This window comes from Schistocerca nitens, chromosome 4 (genome assembly GCF_023898315.1).
Source record: "Schistocerca nitens isolate TAMUIC-IGC-003100 chromosome 4, iqSchNite1.1, whole genome shotgun sequence".
Lineage (NCBI taxonomy): Eukaryota > Metazoa > Arthropoda > Insecta > Orthoptera > Acrididae > Schistocerca > Schistocerca nitens.
Genome location: NC_064617.1, coordinates 80,456,829 through 80,482,157, shown reverse-complemented (window position 1 = coordinate 80,482,157; position 25,329 = coordinate 80,456,829). Strand labels below are relative to the sequence as shown.

The 25,329-nt window shown below is 38.5% G+C and overlaps 1 protein-coding gene across 7 annotated transcripts in view; it reads right to left on the bottom strand.

Moving 5' to 3' along the window:
* Positions 1 to 25,329, bottom strand: part of LOC126251343 (epidermal growth factor receptor substrate 15-like 1) — a 209,443-nt gene that overhangs the window by 8,475 nt on the left and 175,639 nt on the right. For 2 of the 7 annotated variants that reach the window (XM_049951709.1, XM_049951710.1), the window contains one exon: positions 19,004 to 25,197. The exons of 1 other annotated variant lie outside the window; for it this stretch is intronic. In XM_049951709.1, coding sequence (XP_049807666.1) covers positions 24,682 to 25,197 — 516 coding nt within the window. In that variant the 3' untranslated portion in view covers positions 19,004 to 24,681. Of the gene's footprint in view, positions 1 to 10,772; positions 10,926 to 19,003; positions 25,229 to 25,329 lie in introns of those variants that run through there. 4 more of the 7 variants (XR_007545722.1, XM_049951713.1, XM_049951712.1 and 1 more) reach the window with 4 other exon arrangements.

The window sequence follows — 25,329 nt, the reverse complement described above, 5'->3', positions numbered from 1 at the left end:
TGAAACATGAGGCTCTCAGCAGTTTGACCCTGTTTGATAGATGCCCATACTACATTACGTGCACTGATACACCCACAAAAGGGGAACAGTCAGTTGAGCTGTATAATAAGGTCTCTGAGAGTCTCTTGAACTAAATATTTACTGAAGGTAGGTATAGGGGGCACAGCTTCACCCTATATGGCATACACACTGTTTCTGTACTGCTTGCCAGTTAATGTCGAGCAGGAGAGGCAATTAGTGCTATTCATCACTGAACAATATGACCACACCACCTCCATAGCCCTCTCCCCAATGATTATGTCTTTATGGTAGAGGTTGTATTGTCTTGACACATGGGTATCACTATCAGACCTTCTCTGTGCTATTAGTTTCAGCTCCTCATGATGTCCTGAATACATTCAGGTTATACTGCAGTATTTGAGTAATTTTATTTGTGAGTTTTTTCTAGTCTGCTTTTGTATCTTGCTGCCATGACTGTAGGACTGGATGGTTCCTTCCATCAGACTTCATATTCCATTACTTCTACAGACAGGTCATCTTTGGACTTACATGTTTGAACAAGTGTGGAATAGTCTGATTATTTCTGACTTACTCTCTTCCATTTCTATTTATTCATATGGCATTTCCCATTCAGTGGAATAGTGTTTCATTTTTGGAAAAGATACCATAAACGGCTGGCTACATCGATTTGGGTAATTTTTGCCGTCAGTGTGAGGCACTCTTTCCTGCACCTTCTTTTCCTCCTGAAATATCTAACATTTCCAATTCCATGCAGTGTGATCATTGAAGCAATTAGTGCAGAATTCAGGAAGTGAGCATATTACTCTCACTCTATGAGCTGCATTGGCCTGAGTTGCCTGGGCATTACATGCAAGTGTGGTGTGACTTTATTGCTGTCACTGAAGACATTGCAACACTTTCAAATTAAGGAAGCACGTATCAATGTTGCATGATGTACAGGGTGCCTAACCAGTTTGGGGTGTCAGGTGTAATTTATTGAGACCTTAAATTTTTCTTTCAGTCATTTTGCTGCAACTGAGCTATAGGCTTGGAACATAGCAAGAGTTCTTGTGGTGTCTACTGACCAACCAGCCTGTCCCTTTAGAACAGAAGTGGTTCTTTCTTGTAAAAGATGCTAACAGAGTACATTTTCAGCCATCTGCTAATACAGTAAAGGTGCCCACACCACCACTCAGCCAATGGGGGGCATGAGAAAGGGGTCACATGTATGCTACTGGCCACATCATGGTGAGCAGAAAGCAGCTGCTTTGCTCTCTTGTGATCCAGCTTCCAGACAGTATAGACACTCCTGGTTGTCTTTCTTGCTTGGAGGCAGATCAGGTGGCCTCACACCACCTGCCTCCATCCCTGCTTGCCTGCTTGGTATTGCAGCTGGAATGTTGAAATTTTGTGATGATATAGTCTTTAATTTGTGCTACAGAGAGATATTTTGTTTCCATGTGCAGCTCTAGTGAAAGAAGAGCAGTGTCGTATAGTTTGATATTTGTGGGCCAAAGGGCAGAAACTGAGTGAAATTCACAGGGACCTGTGTGGCGTGTATGGAGATGACTGTACGGACTGTGGCAATGTCTCCAGGTGGTATGCATTCTTCAAAGAGGGTCATGTGAACCTTAGTGACTTGCCACACTCCGGGCAGCCAGTAATAGCTGAAAACCTGCAGAATGTCAGAGCAATTGCAGCAATTTGGAATAACTGGTATGGGCAACTATAAACCTTGTTGCAGCATCAACATTTGCCATGGTTCGGTGTATGATATAGTTCATGAAATGTTGAAATTTCATTTAAGTTACCTACCCCCATGAACCATGGACCTTGCCGTTGGTGGGGAGGCTTGCATGCCTCAGCGATACAGATGGCCGTACCGTAGGTGCAACCACAACGGAGAGGTATCTAATGAGAGGCCAGACAAATGTGTGGTTCCTGAAGAAGGGCAGCAGCCTTTACAGTAGTTGCAGGGGCAACAATCTGGATGATTGACTGATCTGGCCTTGCAACACTAACCAAAACGGCCTTGCTGTGCTGGTACTGCGAACGGCTGAAAGCAAGGGGAAACTACAGTTGTAACTTTTCCCGAGGGCATGCAGCTTTACTGTATGGTTACATGATGATGGCGTCCTCTTGGGTAAAATATTCCGGAGGTAATATAGTCCCCCATTCGGATCTCCGGGTGGGGACTACTCAAGAGGACGTCATTATCAGGAGAAAGAAAACTGGCGTTCGACAGATCGGAGTGTGCAATGTCAGATCCCTTAATTGGGCAGGTAGGTTAGAAAATTTAAAAAGGGAAATGGATAAATTGAAGTTAGATATAGTTGGAATTAGTGAAGTTCGGTGGCAGGAGGAACAAGACTTTTAGTCATGTGAATACAGGGTTATAAATACAAAATCAAATAGGGGTAATGCAGGAGTAGGTTTAATAATGAAGAAAAAAATAGGACTGCGGGTAAGCTAGTACCAACAGCATAGTGAACGCATTATTGTGGCTAAGATAGACACGAAGCCCACGCCTACTACAGTAGTACAAGTTTATATGCCAACTAGCTCTGCAGATGATGAAGAAATTGATGAAATGTATGATGAGATAAAAGAAATTATTCAGGTAGTGAAGGGAGACGAAAATTTAATAGTCATGGGTGATTGGAATTCGAGAGTAGGAAAAGGGAGAGAAGGAAACATAGTGGGTGAATATGGATTGAGGGGAGAGAAATGAAAGAGAAAGCCGTCTGGTAGAATTTTGCACAGAGCATAACTTTATCATATATAATACTTGGTTCAAGAATCATAAAAGAAGGTTGTACACATGGAAGAATCCTGGAGATACTAGAAGGTATCAGACAGTTTATATAATGGTAATACAGAGATTTAGGAACCAGGTTTTAAATTGTAAGACATTTCCAGGGGCAGATGTGGACTCTGACCACAATTTATTGGTTATGAACTGTAGATTAAAACTGAAGAAACTGCAAAAAGGTGGGAATTTAAGGAGATGGGACCTGGATAAACTGACTAAACCAGAGGTTGTACAGAGGTTCAGGGAGAGCATAAGGAAACAATTGACAGGAATGGGGGAAAGAAATACAGTAGAAGAAGAATGGGTAGCTCTGAGGGATGAAGTAGCGAAGGCAGCAGAGGATCAAGTAGGTAAAAAGACGAGGGCTAGTAGAAATCCTTGGGTAACAGAAGAGATATTGAATGTAATTAATGAAAGGAGAAAATATAAAAACACAGTAAATGAAGCAGGCAAAAGGGAATACAAATGTCTCAAAAATGAGATCGACAGGAAGTGCAAATTGGGTAAGCAGGGATGGCTAGAGGACAATTGTAAGGATGTAGAGGCTTATCTCACTAGGGGTAAGATAGATATTGCCTACAGGAAAATTAAAGAGACCTTTGGAGAAAAGAGAGCCACTTGTATGAATTCAAGAGCTCAGATGGAAACCCAGTTCTAAGCAAAGAAGGGAAAGCAGAAAAGTGGAAGGAGTATATAGAGAGTCTATACAAGGGTGATGTACTTGAGGACAATCTTATGGAAATGGAAGAGGGTGTAGATGAAGATGGAATGGGAGATACGATACTGCGTGAAGAGTTTGACAGAGCACTGAAAGACCTGAGTCGAAACAAGGCCCCGGGAGTAAACAACATTCCATTAGAACTACCGACGGCCTTGGGAGAGCCAGTCCTGACAAAACTCTACCATCTGGCGAGCAAGATGTATGAGACAGGCAAAATACCCTCAGACTTCAAGAAGAATATAATAATTCCAATCCCAAAGAAAACAGGTGTTGACAGATGTGAAAATTACCGAACTATCAGTTTAATAAGTCACAGCTGCAAAATACTAACGCAAATTCTTTACAGACGAATGGAAAAACTGTACAAGCTGAACTCGGCGAAGATCAGTTTGGATTCCGTAGAAATGTTGGAACATGTGAGGCAATACTGACCCTACGACTTATCTTAGAAAATAGATTAAGGAAAGGCAAACCTACATTTCTAGCATTTGTAGACTTAGAGAAAGCTTTTGACAATGTTGACTGGAATACTCTCTTTCAAATTCTAAAGGTGGCAGGGGTAAAATACAGGGAGCGAAAGGCTATTTACAATTTGTACAGAAACCAGATGGCAGTTATAAGAGTCGAGGGGCATGAAAGGGAAGCAGCGGTTGGGAAGGGAGTGAGACAGGGTTGTAGCCTGTCACCGATGTTATTCAATCTGTATATTGAGCAAGTAGTAAAGGAAATGAAAGAAAAATTCGGAGTAGGTATTAAAGTCCATGGAGAAGAAATAAAAACATTGAGGTTCGCCGATGACATTGTAATTCTGTCAGAGACAGCAAAGGACTTGGAAGAGCAGTTGAACGGAATGGACAGTGTCTTGAAAGGAGGATACAAGATGAACATCAACAAAAGCAAAATGAGGATAATGGAATGTAGTCGAATTAAGTCGGGCGATGCTGAGGGAATTAGATTAGGAAATGAGACACTTAAAGTAGTAAAGGAGTTTTGCTATTTGGGGAGCAAAATAACTGATGATGGTCGCAGTAGAGAGGATATAAAATGTAGACTGGCAATGGCAAGGAAAGCGTTTCTGAAGAAGAGAAATTTGTTAACATCGAGAATAATTTAAGCGTCAGGAAGCCGTTTCTGAAAATATTTGTATGGAGTGTGGCCATGTATGGAAGTGAAACGTGGACAATAAATAGTTTGGACAAGAAGATAATAGAAGCTTTTGAAATGTGGTGCTACAGAAGAATGCTGAAGATTAGATGGATAGATCATGTAACTAATGAGGAGGTATTGAACAGAATTGGGGAGAAGAGGAGTTTGTGGCACAACTTGACAAGAAGAAGGGACCGGTTTGTAGGACATGTTCTGAGGCGTCAAGGGATCACAAATTTAGCATTGGAGGACAGCGTGGAGGGTAAAAATCATAGAGGGAGACCAAGTGATGAATACACTAAGCAGATTCAGAAGGATGTAGGTTGCAGTAAGTACTGGGAGATGAAGAAGCTTGCACAGGTTAGGGTAGCATGGCGGGCTGCATCAAACCAGTCTCAGGACTGAAGACAACAACAACAAGAACATAGTGCTCGCTGATTGCCTAAGAACCTAACAGACCTGACAGAGGGCAAGCGAATGATGACAAGCTTGGATCACTTAAAACACTATGCTGCAGAAGGGCATGACTTTCTGAAAAGAATCATCACTGGTGACAAGTTGTGGGGTACAATTACATGCCTGAAACCAAGCAGACCTCTATCGAGTGGAAACATGCTGAATCCCAGTGTGAAAAAATATTCAAAGTGACTCACTCTGCTAGGAAAGTGTTTGTGATAGTGCTCTGGGATGTGTGTGGTGTGTTATTGGTGAACTTTGCTGGACAGGGGACCAGTGTGAATGCTGTCTACATTAAGAAATTGGTTAAGTTACATCATGCCCTTTGTGATGAACACCACAACATTAATGCTGATGGTGTCAAACTTCTCACCCACATGTGACTGCTCCTGTTCATAAGAAACCCATCACATTTGGGTGGGAGTTGCTCCAGCATCCAACATACAGTCCGGAACCTGCGCCATCAGACTTTCATCTGTTTGTTCCCATGAAGAAATTCCAGGCCAGCCAGCACTTTGCAATGGATGTGATAGTGAATTCAGCAGTCTGCAGATAGCCATACTCCAACCAAATGGACTTCTATGAACAGGACACACTGAAACTGATACCATGGCGGAAGGAATGCGTTGAAAATGTTGCCGACTAAATAGAAAAGTAGGTAACGTAAGTTAATTTGTGTTTTGTTTTGTTACCTATTGAACTTTTTGGTAATATAATTATTGTTTTTGGTAATATAATTATTGTGCATTATTTTCCAATCACTAATATAATTATTGTGTGTTATTTTCCTGTCTTCCCTCATACAAGCACTCAGATTGGTAGACACCCCTACAGTCCAGCCCCGATGAATCCACAAGAACTCTGTAAGTTTCACAATATTCCATTACTTTCTTTTAATCCTTTGTTTTTGTTTCAAAGCAGCCTCCCTCTCTAATCCTTGACAAATGCCACCCCCCCCCCCCCATAACGTGCGGTCTGTACATATTGGTATCTGATTCGTGATTAAACTGACCATTAGGACCAAAGGGTGAGAGTACCTTTTGGTTCAAATTTGTTATTGTGCAGCTGATGGGAGAGAGCTGTTTTTGAACTCTGCTGTGAGCCTGGTTGCCGTACCACAACAGCCTCACCAACAGTGAAGTGCTGCGTCCACACATACCACAGCACGGTGCAAAGTCTACCGCATCATTCGCTGTCTTGTCACTTCACTGTCTGTCACAGCCAGGGCCGAGTCTCAACAAGTGCGCCAAGCCATGCCAGGCAAAGCACCTGTGTGCTGCATGTTCGCCAGCCCCATTTGACAGTCACAGCCTGTGCTGCTTTCCAGTCACCAAATGCTGACCTTGAACTGGGCAGTGGGACTTGAAAAACATGTGACAAGTCTGTGCCATTTGTGTGGCATTGTCACCTCTTGCTTGGGATGAGCCAAGCACATGGGTGCTGTGTACGATTGGTGTGACTACCCTGCTGCTGACACCATCCAAAGATGGGACACCGACCTGCTGCTTGTCACCCACTTGCATCACCCCCTGTCACCGCACATCTGCTGAGTGCAGCCTGGCTGACTGAACTGCCTTGCTGCCTGCCAGAGTGTCATAGTGTGTACATCATGCCATATCCTGGCAAGGTAGTGAATGATGCAGTACACTGCCCCTTGCACTGGTACGTGTGGACGCAGTACGTCACTTGTGGTGTGGCTGGTGTGATATGGCAGACAGGTTCAAAGCAGAGTACAGCAACAGCTCTCTCTCGTAGTGAGCACTGTCTCCAAGTCGCAAGCAGAATGCCCACCTGCCACTGCACTGCCCAGAGGTGTTGCCCTGTGTTCACTGGCAGGCAGCCACTGCTGCCATTTCTGCGAGGGTTCTGTTCTCAACACCAGGGCACCTATCTTTGTCACTGTGCAACCAGCCGCCCATGTTGCTGCCACATGAGCATTATGTGCGTACGGCCTTTGGCTGCTTGCAACTCCAAACACCTCACAGATCACCCCATTGTCACCACTGCCGCATTCCACGTGTTGTTAAGTGATGAATGTATTGTTCATGTTTCTTTGTACTAAGGTACTGTAGCCGTTTGTTCAGTGGAGAAGGTCAAGAGCAAATAGGGACTATGAGATCAGGAAATTATATTTTAAATGGACAAGTCCTGTGTTGTTGATCACATACCATTATTTTGACCCCTATTGCCTATAATAAAAAAAATGTCATGAGTTAAAAACTATTTTGCTAGAAGGTCATTGCATAGCTCATGACAGACACAGATTTGTTTAGAGAGAGAGATTTATCCTGAGTGTTGTGGTATGAGGCTGTTGTTTTATGCCTTATCAGTGTTGTTGCTTGTATGGCTCTCCCCCTCCGAATATTTAGAAGACATTGTACATTGTGTAATAGTTAAATTTTGCACGTTCTCTAGTTATTGCCTTTTGATTGGAGATGTCATTACTGAGTAGGGAAATTTGAATTTTTGTGTGTATAATTAAAACCCGTGTAATTTAGATGGATGCCTTCACTGGAACTGTGTACTGCAGAGGATTCCTTATCCTGGTTTTAAGCTCCACTGTCATTGAAGTATTCCATGCTTGATTGTTAGGTGATGACAAGAAGTTTTGGTAGGTATATTTTTGAATGTTGTGCATTAAGATGGCCCCAGGATAGTGTTTTCAGTTAATCTCCAGGGCTTTGCAGCTTGCAGCATACACAGATTGCCAGAGTGATTTGTGACATTTTCTCAGTTTCAGATTCAGTGTGTGTCACCAGCCTTCCAGAGTTCTTTCATTTCTCCTATCAGCACATTGCTGGCCCCCAGATAAAAGCAGATTACTGCCCAACAGATGTGAGGAACAAGCTTAGCACTGTTATAGTAAGCTATTAAGAGAAATTGTTTTGCTTCATCAAAATTCATTCCATTATTTTACTGCAGTCATTATTATACAATTCTGACTAGAATGATTTCAGTTGCTTTGATCAATCTGATTTACTAACAATACTTCCTTCTTGCACAAAATATGAACATCTAACTTTTACTATTTACTTATGTGGTGAAATCTGACACACTTGACATGTATGTCCCCTTCCACTTACAATAAATAAAAACAATTGGAACAGATCCCACCATAGCATTAAGCCCCCATAAGGGTCACTCCCCCACTACCATAGGCCCTACGGAAAGGGGGAGGACTATACAGGGTGCCTAGCCAGTTAGGGTTATCACGTGTAATTTACTGACAATTCATCGAGACTTTACGTTTTTCTTCCATACATGTAGCTGCAACTGAGCTACGGGCTTGGAACATAGCACAAGTTCGTGCAGTGTCCACATGACCAACTGACCTGTCACTTCAGAACAAAAGTGGTCCTTTCTGGTAAAAGCTAGACAGTGTACACTTTTAGCCCTGCACTGAATACACTAAAAGTGCCGATACCACAACTCAGCCAATGGGAAGCACATGAGAAAGGAGTCACTTTGTTGGTAATGGCTGTGTCCTTGGGAGCAGAACTCAGTCGCTTTGCTCTCCTGTGATCCAGCTTTGAGACAGAGCAGATACTCTTGATTTTGCTTTCACTTGCAAGCAAAGCAGACAGTCTCACATCCAGACTAGTGGATTAGCCCAGATGGGCCATCAAGTACTCTGTTAAGTTTCTGAATACACAATTAGTTTCTTTTAATGCTCTGCTTTCATTTCAAACTGGCCATCCCTCTGGTGCTCACATGTTCCTCTCCCATCCTTGACATAGGCTGCATGTCCACCAACTGCAATCTGCACATTGGTAAATTTGGCGAGTTGAAAGTTATAATAATTGCAGCTGCCACTTCGAGATCTACATTGAGCTACTTCATAACATTTAGGGTGTTTGTTATACCTTATTACACCATTTCTTCAACAACTCTTTTGCACCAATGTTCATAATGTCACGGCAGAAGAAGACACACTTGCTTTAGCTATGGATTATTCTTTTCTATTACAGCAAAATATTCCCCTATCCTTTTGCATTTAAACAGTCAGCTTGTTTAGCTGTGTGGTCATTTCAATAAGTGCACTAATAATAAGATGTTTTACCAATTTTAGGGTTCCAGATATGTCTTCTAATGCTTTCTGGCTACAGAATGTTGCTGCTATATCAAATGTCCATTTCGATCTCGTAATAATCATAAATTCATTTTGATATAGATGTACTCATTTAATATTTAAATTTTTACTGTGAAATGATAATTGCTCTACAGCCTGTCAAGCTCTCTTATTTGCCAGCTGTTGGCCAACCAGTGCTCCACTTCACTCACTGTTTAGCATTAGTCAACCACTGGTCCACCTGGCCCACTGGAGGTTTTTAGATTTGGATAGGCATGAAAAATTTGGTCCCATGAAAAGTTACGGAACAGACAATACAACCTTGCAGGGCCCCACTTGGATGAGTAAGCATCTCAGGAATGGCAGGTCCAACAGACGTTGCCTGCTAAACTCTGTTTCACCTTATCAGCCATCAACCCATCTGCTCTCAGTACACCTACTGAAACAATAAGTTTCACCTTTACACTGCACAGTTTCACTGAAGCATGTACACAGCTTATGGTTATTGAGGACTGGTGACACTCATCAGTCCTCAGCTATGGATCTCCTAGTTCATTGAACCCATACTCAGCCAACAAAGATTGAACTTCCTGGGTTGCTTACTATTTGGCATGGCCCAGGAGACCTTGTGTCTTATAGAGGCACTTACATTAAGCAAAAGAGAAACAAACACCATTCACACACATAAGCAAGCACACATCTTGAGCATTCTGACCCAAGTTGCTTGAGCTGGCAGTCATTTGTGCATGAGGTGTGCTTGCTTGTGTGTACGAATGATGTGTGTTTCTATTTTGCTGATGACGGCTGTGACTGAAAGCTTTATGTAACTGTCTTTTAATTGAGCCTGTCTGCAACTTAACATGTCTTCCCTGTGGTAAGTAGCAATCTGTCTTTTCCTACATAGTTGATATACCTACCTGGAATTTCCATTGTTTAATTGTGTCTTATAGAATTGTTATTGAATGTGACAAAGGATGAAAGTAATAAACTTCCCCCAGCCTCCCACACTCTCTACATTAATAAAGAAAGCACTGAAACTAGTCAACATTTTTGCAGATAAGAAACTACTGCTAAATTAGCTCTTTCAGAAAATATTCCATGAGTCTGATTGACAACAAAGCTTTTCAAATGTGTGGTCCTACCAAGATACCAGAAGTTTTATTACTCTGCAAGAAACACATCAGAAAAGTTACTGCTTTGAAATTTCAATATGATTTTTGTCATTTCTTTAGAGGTTCTCTTCTTCGAACTCATGCCTGTGGAGATATAAACACATCTGAAGTTGGTTGCCTATCATCAGTGGTAATGCCTGAGTAAATCTGGAATTTTGGGCAATGATTTGATGTGTCATCATTGCAGCCAGAGCTACTATTTTCAGAGTCAACTGCGTTCATCTCCAGGATTATCATTTTGTTTGGACCCTTAAAGAACACATAATACAGACTAAAGATAACTACTGTTTGTATCTTCCCAAAATTTCATCCTCCCACTATACATTTGTCATCTCCCCAGTATCCATAAGATTTTAAGTTTTAGACTCCTTTCTGTCAGTTTGTATGTGAACTTACGAGAATCAATCTTCTGTCTGTATATTATTATCGGTGGGTCGACAATGTCTTTGAGATACTCCTGGACTTCAGCAAGCCATTGTACATTTGTTCTTCAGGTCTTGTTTATCACGTGAAAGATTTTCTTAGTTTTAGTTGCAGCTGGGTCCACAACTGAAACAAATTTTTTGAATGACTATAATCTGCCATGAATATGGCACATACACTTTGCACAGTTAACAATTGGGGGTTGGTGGGGGAGGGACAAGGGGTATTAAAAGAATCAGAGAAAGGCACTTGAAAATAGCTACACAGCCACAACTGCGCAATAGGGATAAAGACAAAGAAATTATATTGTAATCCAAATTACAGTAGCTACTGCAACAGTTTATTGTTATTCGAAAACAGTTTTGGTTATTCGTGAGTTGTTCATTTCAGTGGTATGTCAATGAAATTTTTACCTATCCCTCAACCCTACAATTGTTTAATTTTACCTTTGTTTCCTTTAGTGGGAAACAGGACTCAAAGTCCTGTATGAATATTTTTAAGAAAGCATTGAATATTTTATCTGCACTGGCTGCTTTTTGAATCAGTTCTCAGTGCTCCTGAAAGTTCTGTCTACACACTGGACTGACTGTTGCTTCAGTTATACAGCATTTCTCTTTTATGATCTGAATCGAATTGGTCAACATGTTGTGCTTTCAACAATGGCCATCATGATCCAAATAACCATTCATTATCACTGTTATTTCTAAATCTTTGAAGGCATTCAGGGCTAAAAAACAAGTTGTGATTGCATGTTGCAATATGAATGATAGTTGCAATATGAATGATAGTCACTGTTGTGAACCCCACTGTGAGAACTAGTCAATAGGTGTCCGTCAGTTATTCTACGGATCCTGTCACTACAGACAAAGAGAAAATCAGTGATCAAATCTTCACAAATAATAAGTTCCAGTTAGGTCTGCATACCCATATTATTATTTTGATGAAATTTGCTATGTTTCCTAGCGATTGCCTGAAAACGATCAGAAGAACCAACTTGTGTGTTTCCATATTCACTGTTGTGTCATAAAATTCAAAGAGCTGTTTAACATAATGTTCAGTAACCTGTAGACCTATGACTTAAACAGTGTTTCATGCTGTAAAGCCACTTCAGTGGAAAGAGGAATAAAGGTGGCAGAGCCATATTTGCCCATGAGAAGTACCACACCTTGTCTGTCTCCTGCAAAATCAAATTGCAGGTAAGTTGTGTGTGAGCCAAGATTTGAACTTCAGTGACTAATTCCTATAAGGATGGACCTTGCAATCTGAAAACTGTGAGATAGTATAATACTGAAATGGAATTCAGTAATCTTACTGGACACTGTGCTGCTGACTGACTATAATTAAACATGCTGAGAGTGACCAAAAATTGGAAAATCACATTACAAGTGACCCACTGTGTCACTGATGCACCCATTCCAGATCTCTCACAAAGAATGGTTGTCCCCCTAAATGACCGAATGCCACACAGTCGACAACTGTCGGGCAACTCTGTGGTGGGTCAAATGAAAACTAATTGCAGAGAAGCTCAGCAACCTGGGTGTGGAAGGGCTAGGGGCAAGAGTGAATTGCTGATGAGCTATTATGTAGAGCACATTCATGTTTTGTTGACCATTCAGCCCTTGTCTTAACGAACTGATTTTGTGAGTTTAAAACATAGCAAAGTGAATTTAATCCATCTGCCATCTATTCTACTCCTTTTAAACACCTACATTTTCTTTATTTTTCCATCTGCTTCTATTACAAGCAGATGTATATACAGTGTGCACTCTAAATTCTTATTTAGGTAACATTTTATGTAACTTTACTACTTACATCACAATATTCAATCTCCTGATAGAGATATCATTGTTAAGATCCCATAAAACATTTTTCTTTGAGTTGAATTAGTGAGTAAAGTTCTCTCATTAGCAGTGTCAATGCCCATCAGAAAGCCCTGATTTCATTCTTTCTAGTATCTAGTTTTCCTAAAAATTAATAAACTTATATGATACTCATAATTAAAGTTTGGCCACATTCAAAATTACTTTTTGCATTTGAGCTGTTATGCTTGAATGATTCCAGGATTTAACATTATATTTTTGTTGCCCTCATCATTCTAAACTCAATAGAGCCTTTGGTTATCAAATTAAGCAACAAATTAAGAATTTAACTAAATTTGAAAAATTAAGAAATGGAAACTTTACACAAAAGTCAGTAGTCCACTGCGTGGGTATAAGTGTATTATTCAAATAGTACAATATACTTAAGAATCATGAAACAAGGTTGTATACATGGAAGATACCTGGAGACATGAATATGTAATGGTAAGGCAGAGATTTAGGAACCAGGTTTTAAATTGTAAGATATTTCCAGGGCAGATGTGGACTCTGACAACTTATTTGTTATGAACCGTAGACTAAAACTGAAGAAACTGCATAAAGGTAGGAATTTAAGATGGGAACTGGATAAATTGAAAGAACTAGAGGTTGTGGAGAGTTTAAGAGGGACCATTAGGGAACGATTGACAAGAATAGGGGAAAGGAATACAGTAGTAGAAGAATGGGTCGCTTTGAGAGATGAAATAGTTAAGGCAGTAAGGGATCAAGTAGATAAAAAGATGAGGGCTAGTAGATATCCCTGGGTAACACAAGATATATTGAATTTAATTGACGAAAGGAGAAAATATAAAAATGCAGCAAATGAAGCAGCCAAAAAGGAATACAAATGTCTCAAAGTTGAGATCGACAGGAAGTGCAAAATGGGTAGAAGATAAATGTAAGGATGTAGAAGCATGTATGACTATGGGTTAAATAGATGCCACCTTCAGAAAAATTAAAGACAACTTTGGAGGAAAGAGAACCACCAGTAATGAATATTAAGAGCTCAGATGGTAAACCAGTGCTAAGCGAAGAAGGGAAAGCCAAAAGGTGTAAAGTGTAAGGAGTATATAGAGGGTCTATACAAGGGTGATGTACTTGAGAGCAATACTATAGAAATGGAAGAGGGCGTGATGGAGATGGGATGGGAGATATGATATTGCATGAAGAATTTGACAGAGAACTGAAAGAGCTAGGTAGAAACATGGCCACAGTAGTAGACAACATTCCGTTAGAACTACTGATAGCTTTGAGAGAGCCAGCCATGACCAAATTCTTCCATCTGGTGGCAAAGATGTATGAGACAGATGAAATACCCTCAGACTTCAAAAAGAATATAATAATACTAATTCCAAAGAAAGCAGGAGCCATTAGGTGTGAAAATTACCAAACTATCAGTTTAATATGTCACAGTTGCAAAATAGTAACACAAATTCTTTACAGACAAATGGAGAAACTTGTAGAAGCCGACCTCAGGGAAGATCAGTTTGGATTCCGCAGAAATGTTGGAACACGTGAGGCAATACTGACCCAACGACTTATCTTAAAAGATAGATTAAGGAAAGGCAAACCTACATTTCTAGCATTTGCAGACTTAGAGAAAGCTTCTGACAATGTTGACTGGAATAATCTCCTTCAAATTCTGAAGGTGGCAGGGGTCAAATGCAGGGAGCAAAAGGCTTTTTACAATTTGTATAGAAACCAGATGGCAGTTATAAGAGTCAAGGGACACAAAAGAGAATCAGTAGTTGAGAAAGGAGTGAGACAGGGTTGTAATGTATCCCCGATGTTATTCAGTCGTATATTGAGCAAGCAGTAAAGGAAACAAAAGAAAAAAATGGAGTAGGAATTAAAATCCATGGAGAGGAATAAAAACGTTGAGGTATGCTGATGACATTGTAATCCTGTCAGAGACAGCGAAGGACCTAGGAGAGCAGTTGAATGGAATGGACAGTGTCTTGAAATGAGGATATAAGATGATCATCAACAAAAGCAAAATAAGGATAATGGAATGTAGTCAAATTATATCAGGTGATACTGAGGGAATAAGGTTAGGAAATGACACATTTAAAGTAGTAGATGAGTTTTCCTATTTAGGCAGCAAAATAACTGATGATGGTCGAAGTAGAGAGGATATAAAATGTAGACTGGCAATGGCAAGGAAAGCATTTCTGAAGAATAGAAATTTGTTAACACAGAGCATAAGTTTAAGTGTCAGGAAGTCTTTTACTGAAAGTTTTTGTATGGAGTGTAGCCATATATGGAAGTGAAACATGGACGATAAATAGTTTCGACAAGAAGAGAATAGAAGCTTTCGAAATGTGGTGCTACAGAAGAATGCTGTCAATTAGACGGGTAGATCGTGTAACTAATGAGGGGGTACTGAATACAATTGGGGAGAAGAGAAATTTGTGACACAGCTTGACTATAAGAAGCGATTGGTTGGTAGGACACATTCTGATGCATTGAGGGATCACCAATTTGGTACTGGAGGGAAGCGTGAAGGGTAAAAATTGTAGAGGGAGATCAAGAGATGAACTCACTAAGCAGCTTCAGAAGGATGTAGGTTGCAGTAGTTACTCTAAGATGAATAAGCTTGCACAGGGTAGAGTAGCATGGGAGCTGTATCAAACCAGTCTTTGGACTGAAGACCACAACAACAACACAACATTATACTTTATCATTTTCCTAAAGTGTTATTATTTAGCTAAACCAAATTATTGTTGGATTCAATACATAAAGTTGAATGCTGATTCCGACTTCTGCAGTTTCCTAAATTAATCCATAATTACCAAAATCACAAAAGATTAGTGCACCTGTCTACATATATTCCACCCGATCTAAAAATCCTTAGCCCGCATGTAGCAGCCTTTGTACAATGGTAGTTAATTTTGTAATCTGACAGTTAAGCCTTGGCTTTGACTGGGAATGTCTCCTGTTCCCTCTGCCTCTCCATACTGGGCTTGTTCTGACTTGGCAGTGTAGTGATGGATCCATGTTTCATCGCAGGTGATGATTTGATACAAACAATGCATCACCTCCTTTTGCAAAACTTGCTGTGAGCTCCTGAAAGACCTCAAAAACATCTTGACTTCTGATCTTTGGGCACTAGGCAAGGGACCTGTCTGGTACACTCTTTATGGAACTTTGGGTTGTTTGTGATGGGCACTTGAAAGTTCCCATAATTTATGCGGACCTTTTCTGCAATTTCAGATAGACTTAACAGGTGATCGTCCTCATGAGTACCTCAAACTGCATGAATGTTTTCATTCATAATGTTGGTCCGAGGACGGTGACTGTATTTCTGATTTTCCACTCTTTTCATCCTTTCTTGAACTATTTACGGCACACAAACACCAAAGTCTTTGACAATGTTTGGTTCCAGAACTGTGCAGGTAATCCCCAAAAAATTTTCTTGGCTTGAACTCCTTCACGAGCAAGAAATTTTATTACTGTGTGTTGCAAAATGGATGGGTCTTACCTGCTGTTCAGACATCATGAGTGGTACTGATGAATTGGTTAGGAGTGTAGATCGCTCCTCCCAAGCATACTAGAAGCACAGACCCATTCCTACCAACCATAGACCTTCAGGAACAAAAATTCCATTTATATTTGATTTGCCCTCTTGCATTCATTATTCATTACTTTCAGCTTATCACAATTGATTATCACATCTACATACAAACTTACAGTCTTGTTAGTCTCTTTTTTTTCCCAAAGTATGGTATTTTGCTTTGGTACTAGAGGTTTCAAATGCAATTATATGTACTCTGCAGCTATATTTAACTCGGACCAGATTCTGCTGGCAATTAGCAATACAGGGAGTCCCCTACCATAACCATTCAGGTGCAGGAAATACTATTAGTGATGCCACCACCGAGCAAGAGATGGATTAATCACACTTCTGTGTGAAGGCACAGACATCCTGAATAACTCTCCAAGCACTGCATTAACATGGAGCACAGAATGTGCAATTCAAAACCTCCCAAATTTCACACCAGTTTGAGAATTTTTCTCAGCATTGTGCATGTATATCTTTCAAAATCGCATAATTGATGTTGCAGTTCAAATTGTTGCTAGCAACCCATCTGTAATTACACAACTGAATTTCCAGGATCTATCACCACAAACCCTAAATTACAGGTGAAAGCACAATGTACAAAAATACATTGAAACGATATATTTATTCATTTCTAGGTGGACCCATGTTGCATCACAGGTGACATTCTGGCCAAAAAAAAAAAAAAAGCATCACCTTCTTTTGGAAACCCTGCTGTACACCTCTGATATACCACCCTTCCTCGTCTATGTACGTTGTCTTCAATCTTTCCTTTGTCAACATAGCTTGCAGTTTATGTCCTTTACTTTTCAGTTTATCAATTTGAACTAATCCTTTTGTACATGGTCACCAAAGCAGTATGAACTAGCAAGTTTGTACCATCTCATTCTTTTTGTTAATTGATTTGCCACGCTAAATCAATATTCAGCCTTCTCTGTGATGAATTCAAACGGTGTTGTAAACTGCAGCACATAATTATACTAACTCTTCCTGGTCAATCACCAAATCAGCTTTAAATTGAACAATTAGTTCACCTCTACTCCACTAGACTGTGTATTGATACTGGCAATCATTACACTGGAGAAAGTTAATAGAACCAATCTATAAGAAGTTTTTGGCACAAGAAGCTAGAATATATGGCCATTTTGACACTAACTGAATAATGTAATTTTAAATACTGGCTTAATTAATTTATGGAAGGTTATTCAACAAATGGTAGTGTTTACTGCTACCTAGAGAGAGACTGTTAATTCACAGCCACCACACACTCTCAAAATCTAATCTTAGTTATTAATTTTATCTAGATTATTCAATTAATTATTTTGTTGGAAGCTGAAGTGACACTGAATTTGACATTTCTGAAATATAATGTTGTGGTGCACTTTCTTAGTAAAGCTGCAGTGTGGCAACAATAGTTATGATATTAACATTGTTTTCTTTCAAATACTTAGAAGCCTTTTATCAAAGCACTCAGTATGACAAAAGAATGCACAGCATTTCAATAAAGAAGCCATTTCCTTGAGATATTAAAATGTGTGTGTGTGTGTGTGTGTGTGTGTGTGTGTGTGAGAGAGAGAGAGAGAGAGAGAGAGAGAGAGAGAGAGAGAGAGAGAGAGGGGGGGGGGGGGGAGAGAGAGGGAGGGGAGGGGGGGTTGTAACCAGTAGTCAAACTCTCTAATGCTTCAAAAAGCTGCTTATGCAATTTTTTGTGGAAGAAAGAGCAAAAAAACATATCCTCTTCCTGTAAAAATATATTTACTTGAATTCAAACCCATATGAAAGAGTGAACTTGGAAATTTCACTTGCTAACCTTTGCTGAATTGCTGAAATGCTAAAAACAAAAGAAGGGAATTCAGAATATTTTAGTATTAAAACTGACACCATTTATGCAATGAAAATGATATTTACAGCTTTCATTCCTGTGCAAATGTTGACATAAAAAGACAGTTTTTTACACATCTGTTTGCACATTTGTTACATGGAGCACATACAAATTTATGATCAGAACACATACACATATACCTCTCAACAGCAATACATACAATACACTTAGTGGATCACATTATATGAAGACTAACTATTTTCGATGGTCTTCTTCATCAGTAACAAACATCCTGACATAAAAATAGATAATACAGAATATCTTAATACTATTTAACAACAGTTCCCTAAACATACACATTTACTTAAGCATTTGTTTTGAATATGTAGTTTTAGTGATATACAATCTGGTATTAGCCCAGAGAAAATACGAGAGTGATTGCACTTATTAACAAGTACTATATTGGTCATTTGAGTATTGTTTGCATGAGGTTATTAATACGATGCAACAATGGAAGCAAAGATTCACTGTTTTATTCCCACACGAATACCAATTACTTTTTTATATTACAAAACGAAACAATTAGATTTCCAGGAAAGAGACAGCTATGTCTTCCCTCTCAGTATTAATGTCCACTAAAGGATGCAAGCAACTGGGTGCTCTAATCTTCAGTTTACTACTTACTAAGTGTGCACTTTATCTTTGTGGCTGGATTCCTTAGCTCTAAATCAGTAGAATTTTGAAGACTTCAGGGTGGAAGCATTTTGTGTCCAGTTCCTACCATTGTTATGTGTCAAACAATACTGTATTCTGTAACAATGTAGCAGCAATTACTGATGCTGTTTCATTTCAATGGTAATAATCTAGGGCAATACATGTTGTTAACTCGTGTTTTTCCTTGATGTCCAGTTTGAAAAACAAAGTGGAAGAGAGGGAGGACACATTTCCTTCTCTCTACTTGATCCCCCCCCCCCCCCCCCCCAATCCTCTTAAATTAGCAAAGTTAAAGTGCACACATAGTACCTAACATTTATATGTGAGTATAAAACGTATTTTTGAAAAAGTGAAGAAAAAATACAAACAATATTGACAGAATGTCACAGTCTTTCTACATTTTGAGAACACCTTCAGGAGAATATTATTTATGGGTGTCTATATACTATTATTAATTAAAGAACAAAACTGAGTCCCTGCTCCATGAATCATCTCCCACAATACACGCATGAGGGGGGGGGGGGGAGGGAGGGAGGGGAGAGGATAGAGAGAGAGAGAGAGAGAGAGAGAGAGAGAGAGAGAGAGAGAGAGAGAGAGAGAGAGAGAGACCCGGGGGGGGGGGGGGGGGGGGAGAGGTTAAAATATTATAGTAGAAATTATAGTAGAAAAACTGAGTAAGACATACAGAATATTAATTTCCACAGTGTGAGACAAACGGATTAGTTAAAAAAAGTATAATTAAACTTTTTCATTGTCACAGATGGCTATTTTTTGAGGTCATGTACTTAATAAAACATTATATGGTATAAGCAGTTGCAGTTAGGCACTAGATCAACCAGGTATATTTGGATTATAATGAATAATTCGATAATTTACAGGTATTTACATTCTGACTACATTTTACTGGGCAAGCAACACTGTAGGAACTCCAAATTTATACATACACATATATGGATAGATAATGCATGGGTACAGTGTTGTTCAAAATGGAATATAAACCTACTTCCTAATTATTGCAAAACCCAGTTTAGGCTTTTCACACTTTATTTCTTTGAAGTGTCTCCACTTTATAGTGATACTACTTCAGTATACATGACATCATCACCAAATTACTTAATGTTAATTATGTGACTTGTTTTACAATTGTTACTTTACTGACTTGCAAAACACACTTCACTTGTTGTCACTGCAAAATCATCATTTCGTACACCAAAGACAAGAATGAGTGAAACGAGTTAATAAGTGTACTATACTGTCACGAGAGTAAATTCTATGTCTCAAGTTATATCTGCTGTGTCATATGTAATTCAAAAATTTAAATATTCATGAAATTTTGGGCGGAGTATCAAAACTTTTTTCCATTTGTATTCTTAGCATCACACACTTTGGAAAGATAACACCACGTCTATGTTCAAAAGTAGAAATGAAAATAGTACAAAGTGCATAAGAAACAATGATTTTCATGAGAATTCTCTGATCTTTTCACTATGTGGCTGCAGAGAATTTTATATTCAAGATTTAACAACGTATTTCAAACAATATGTTTTGTTATGTTACATACTTTGTATCAGATTCTGAAGTAATATTACATCACCATTACTATACTATACATAGTATGTGAAGATTTAATTATGTGCATTATTTACACCAAATGTGGTTGAATCTACTTGCTAATGGCTGCAAGAATCCTCTGTGACCTACCCAGAACATTAATAAAGCCTACATGTGATACATTCCACACAACAAATGAATTTACTTTACGGACTGCTGTAGTCTGGAAACATACTGCATATAAAACATTTTTTTTTTTTAAATCTGGATCTCACGTAACACATGGCAGAGACTTTTTAATCGGAAAAGAGAAACATACAACATAAGATTTATAAGAAACACTACATTCCACTGAATATGAATTACTTTACTCATTATACTTTGCTGATTATACAAGTAGAGCCAGACTTTTTTTAATAGAGAGTATGATCAAACACCTTGTCTCTTCTATAAACAAAAAACTTGCAATTTCAAGTACCACTGTTACTTCTCCCCAACCTTCCAACACTTTACTTTCTCAACAAATTCCACCAAATTTAAGAAACTTCATTCTCACAAGAAACCAGTACCACCCACACACACAGAAGTTCCAGGCACAGTGATCACACCTTATTACTACAGACCCAAGAACAAACCTCACTTTTACTTTCCATGAATATTATGGTAAATAAATTTTGTTATTCATTATATTGCAACAATATTTGGCAAGGGATCAACATACTTATAAACTTTAGTTGCTGCTCCTGAAACTACAAAAATTAAAGAACTGGTAACCTCATGAAAACAGCACATACTATAAACACATGAAAGAAGCATTTGTTGCTTTTGACTGAAAGCATTCCAGTTAATGTAAGTGATGGCATCAGAGACAACTTAATGAGATAGACATGAATGCACAAATTTGAATGTTCATTAGTGTGGGCCATCTCATTTAGAAATATAAATAACTGTCACCATGTCATTTAAGTCTCAGAAAAACCAAGCAAACTGCAAATTTTACATTCATCTTACTCAGATGAGGTTTATAAAAACAGAGCATTGCATCACCAAAGTGAGATTACAACAGGATTAGTTAAGGTTACCAAACAAGAACCAACTAATTTACTTATTGGGACATTTATGCTCTAAATCATCTGGCATCAGTGTGTGACAAACTAAACTGACACAGCCTATGTTCAGTTTTAAAAATGAGACACGCAGATGTTGAATCATAAAACTGTAGTCCCAAAACACAAAAAATAGACTCATCTCCTGGTAAATTCTAGATAATTTGAATATGTAGAAAAACTACAATAGTGCAGCACAAACCATGGCTAAAGGTTTAAAAAGGGCTGCTATTGTAATATTTGATTTTACTTTCCTTTGTGCAAATGTTATATTTAAACAAAGCAAGATCTCATCTCCAACTAAATGAATTTTTTAATGTACAGGGGACGAAATCTTTTAGCACATACTAATAAAAGCAAAGCTGAATTAAAAACCATTTTAGCAGAAAATAAAATTTTATATAAATCTGTATCAATCCCAACACACAACTCAACAGGATGGAAATGATGTTCATTGCACATTTTCATCGCACTTCTGATACGGTGGAAATGTGGGTACAGCATTATTACCTCAGTAGTACTGTGATTACAGACTTTTGTTTGTATATTATAAGAGAAAAAAATGGCTCCTGGAAGACATTAAATAATAGTACGCTTTCCATTTCACCAGAAATTCTCTCACACGAACAAACTTCATACACAATGCAGTAAAGTCACAGAGTCTTAAGTACGTATAGAACTGGCACTCTCATATGTAGCATGCCACAGGGCTGTTTATCAAGCAGTATATAGAAATATGATGACTGAATAAATCTGGTAAGAAACAAGAACAATCCACTGAGTGAGTACTAGTACCAATAACAGAAACATGTAGTTGTTCAGTATAAAGATGTCAAACAATTTGGAATTACTTTGTGGTATTCTGATAACCAATGGACATTGCAACAATTATTCTTACCATAACTTTAAATGTAATCTTATAATTTGCAACAGTGGTTCATCCACACGTGTATTCTGAGGGCCGGGGGGGGGGGGGGCAGTAGGGGGAGGGAAAGAGAATTTTGTGTACTAGTGATTGGATTTAACTTATCATGTTCTTTCTCTTGAGAACACCTCACTATAAAAGATTTAGTTAATCACCTGAATGAAATAAAAGACATGGAAGGAAGGAAGGAAGGAAGGAAGGTAGGAAGGAAGGAAGGTAGGAAGGAAGGAAGGAAAGGAAGACACAAAGGGTTAACAACTGTCAAGCAGACATCTGCATTCAAGGCTGGATGTCAAAATGCAACACATTTCATATGTATTTAACCTTGTGTAAACGATGGATGAAAAGAAGGAGATGGTGAATTACACACTTACTCAGTTCAGCAAAAACATTTATGCTAGAAAAATATCTCCGCAAATGACACCCCCCCCCCCTTTTTTTTTTAAAAAAAAAATGTGTTTACAATTAAACAGCACTGCTGTAAGACAAGCACTGCAGCAATGACATGCAAGTCGCTGTTTAAACTAGTATTTATTTTGTGTGTACTTAACATCTGTGAATTTCCATGACAGAATAACTATTTGTCTGTTGTGGTATCTTTCTCAAGACTAATCTACAGTGGCATTCAGCAGGCAGGGAGGGGAAGCAGGTCAAATACAATGCATGAATTGTTTTAAAAAATTGTAGATATACTAACAATTTTATCTATGCCTTTTTAAGAACACTTACCAGTATGTGTGTGTGTGTGTGTGTGTGTGTGTGTGTGTGTGTGTGTGTGTGTGTGTGCGAGACAGACAGACAGACAGAGAGAGAGAGAGAGAGAGAGAATGCACCATGTAGTAATAACTAATGTTTGTGAATTCAAGGTAAAGCAAATAATTATTTTAATAATTAAATTCTGTACTTTAGTAAAGTTACTTAAATAAGCAGTATTTGTACTTACAAGTATATTTTACAATTCAGTAACAAGTTTAGTTATATGGAGGCTCATCGTAGCTGTATTTAGGTGAGACATTTTACTGTTGCCCACAATATTTTACAAGCTTGAACAACATAATTAACAAGAAAGTAGGCTTGCATTATACACAAAATGACATGTACAGCATTTCACACTCAAATCCAGCCTACTTCTCAATTCTCAAACTAAAAACAAGTAACAAATCAACTTTCTACCTGGTTGCTTTGCAGTAACAATGAAATATGTTTCATATGTCTTACAATCTATGCATAATATCACATATTACACTGCAGCTATATAATACTTTTTTTTTGCTGCAGCTACCATTCATTCTTTACAAACATTTATGTTACTACATCCAAATGTAGTTGTGTTTTCATTAACACACAATCAACCAACAATTTATGTTACATTTTACTTTCAAACCATGTTTGTACAAATTCTTTAACATAACTTTGAATTTTAAGAAAGCAACTAATTTTAATGAAAAACGTATCACAGAGAGAAAACAATATTCATGCACCTCCTCATGGTTTCATCATTCTTGCTATTGGGATAAAAAAATCACCTCAGTCAGCTCAACACCACTCACAGACTATGTCATAATATAGATATGCACAATCTAATACAGACTCAACCTGTTATAATATTTATATACATGACTTGAATTAAGTGTACAGTTTCAATATATACAGGATTAACACTTACCTACTTTTTCTTTTTAAAGAAGACCTATTCATTAAGTGCATCTCAAATAACACCAGAACTTTTTAAATACTGCACATCTCACGTAACCAAGTACCTAATGCTTATAAATGAAGCACTCAATACAACATTGAGAGTACAAAAAGGTATATGATAACGACAGTCTAACAGAACAACATAAAGTGTTTCCCTCAATGGCACTTCACATTATTTATATATATACACAGCTAAAGTCTTACAACAATACACAGTATTCAGACAGTGCTTCATTAAACAATATGTTACGGTATGCAACTTCAAATAAAAAAATATAGTGCACATCCTTTCATTATAACAAAACTTAAAGAGCATTTAATTGCAACTAATCACACTTGCAAGTAACTGTTTCAATATTATCACTTTAATAGTACTGTCCATGTTTCCATAATACCATACATACAGTAAATTGACAATAAATTACATGATCAGGAAGAAGGCACAATACACACATGCACTCGTCGAGAAATAGTATGCCAGTCGATTACACATATTATTTGTAATAAGATATATCCAAAAGCACAGAAATCAACACAAGCATAAGGAATCATATGTAACCATGCAAATGTATTGTACAATTCTCTTATTCTACATCCAACACTACCAACAGATTTAATGTTCTAACACCTGATAAAAATTTTCACATCATCTCACAGCACTTTTTTTGGTTTTGCTTTGTCTCCTCGACTAAGTGCAAGAGCATATTCCAAATCAGCTTGCTCTTGCTCTATTCTCTTTCGGCGTTCATTCTCCAACTTCAGACTTTCTGCAGCTGCCCAAGCCAACTGCTGGTCCTCAGGAGGAACACTTGCAAGCTTTGGCCCGTGAATATTATCTACTGCACAGTTACTGCCATTCACAGTACTCAATGTGCTACCTGCATCTTTCACAAATAATGCATCTGCTTCTAGTCCAAAAGGATCGAGCTTTTTCTCTGATACTGAAGGCATTCCATTTGGTGTACTGTCTTCAAATGGGTCTGAAATATTGAAGGGATCTTCATATCTGTAATTCCTGAACGGATCTTCCGTGAATTCCAAAGCAGCATAACGGTTCTGTGACGATGATGATGATGTAGAATCTTTGGTTGTACTGGACTCCTTCTTTGACACCTTCCCCACACCCTTAACGGAATGAACTGGTGTACCTTCTGCTGCACCAAGAAACTGAAGAGGGAGGAGCAGAAGGTTTTTAAGGCTGAAAAACATATGAAAAAGACAACTGTGGAAATTCCAGGCTACTCAGGACAGCTGACACGAAATTCTGAAATTGAATGGAAACTTCAACAAATCATAATG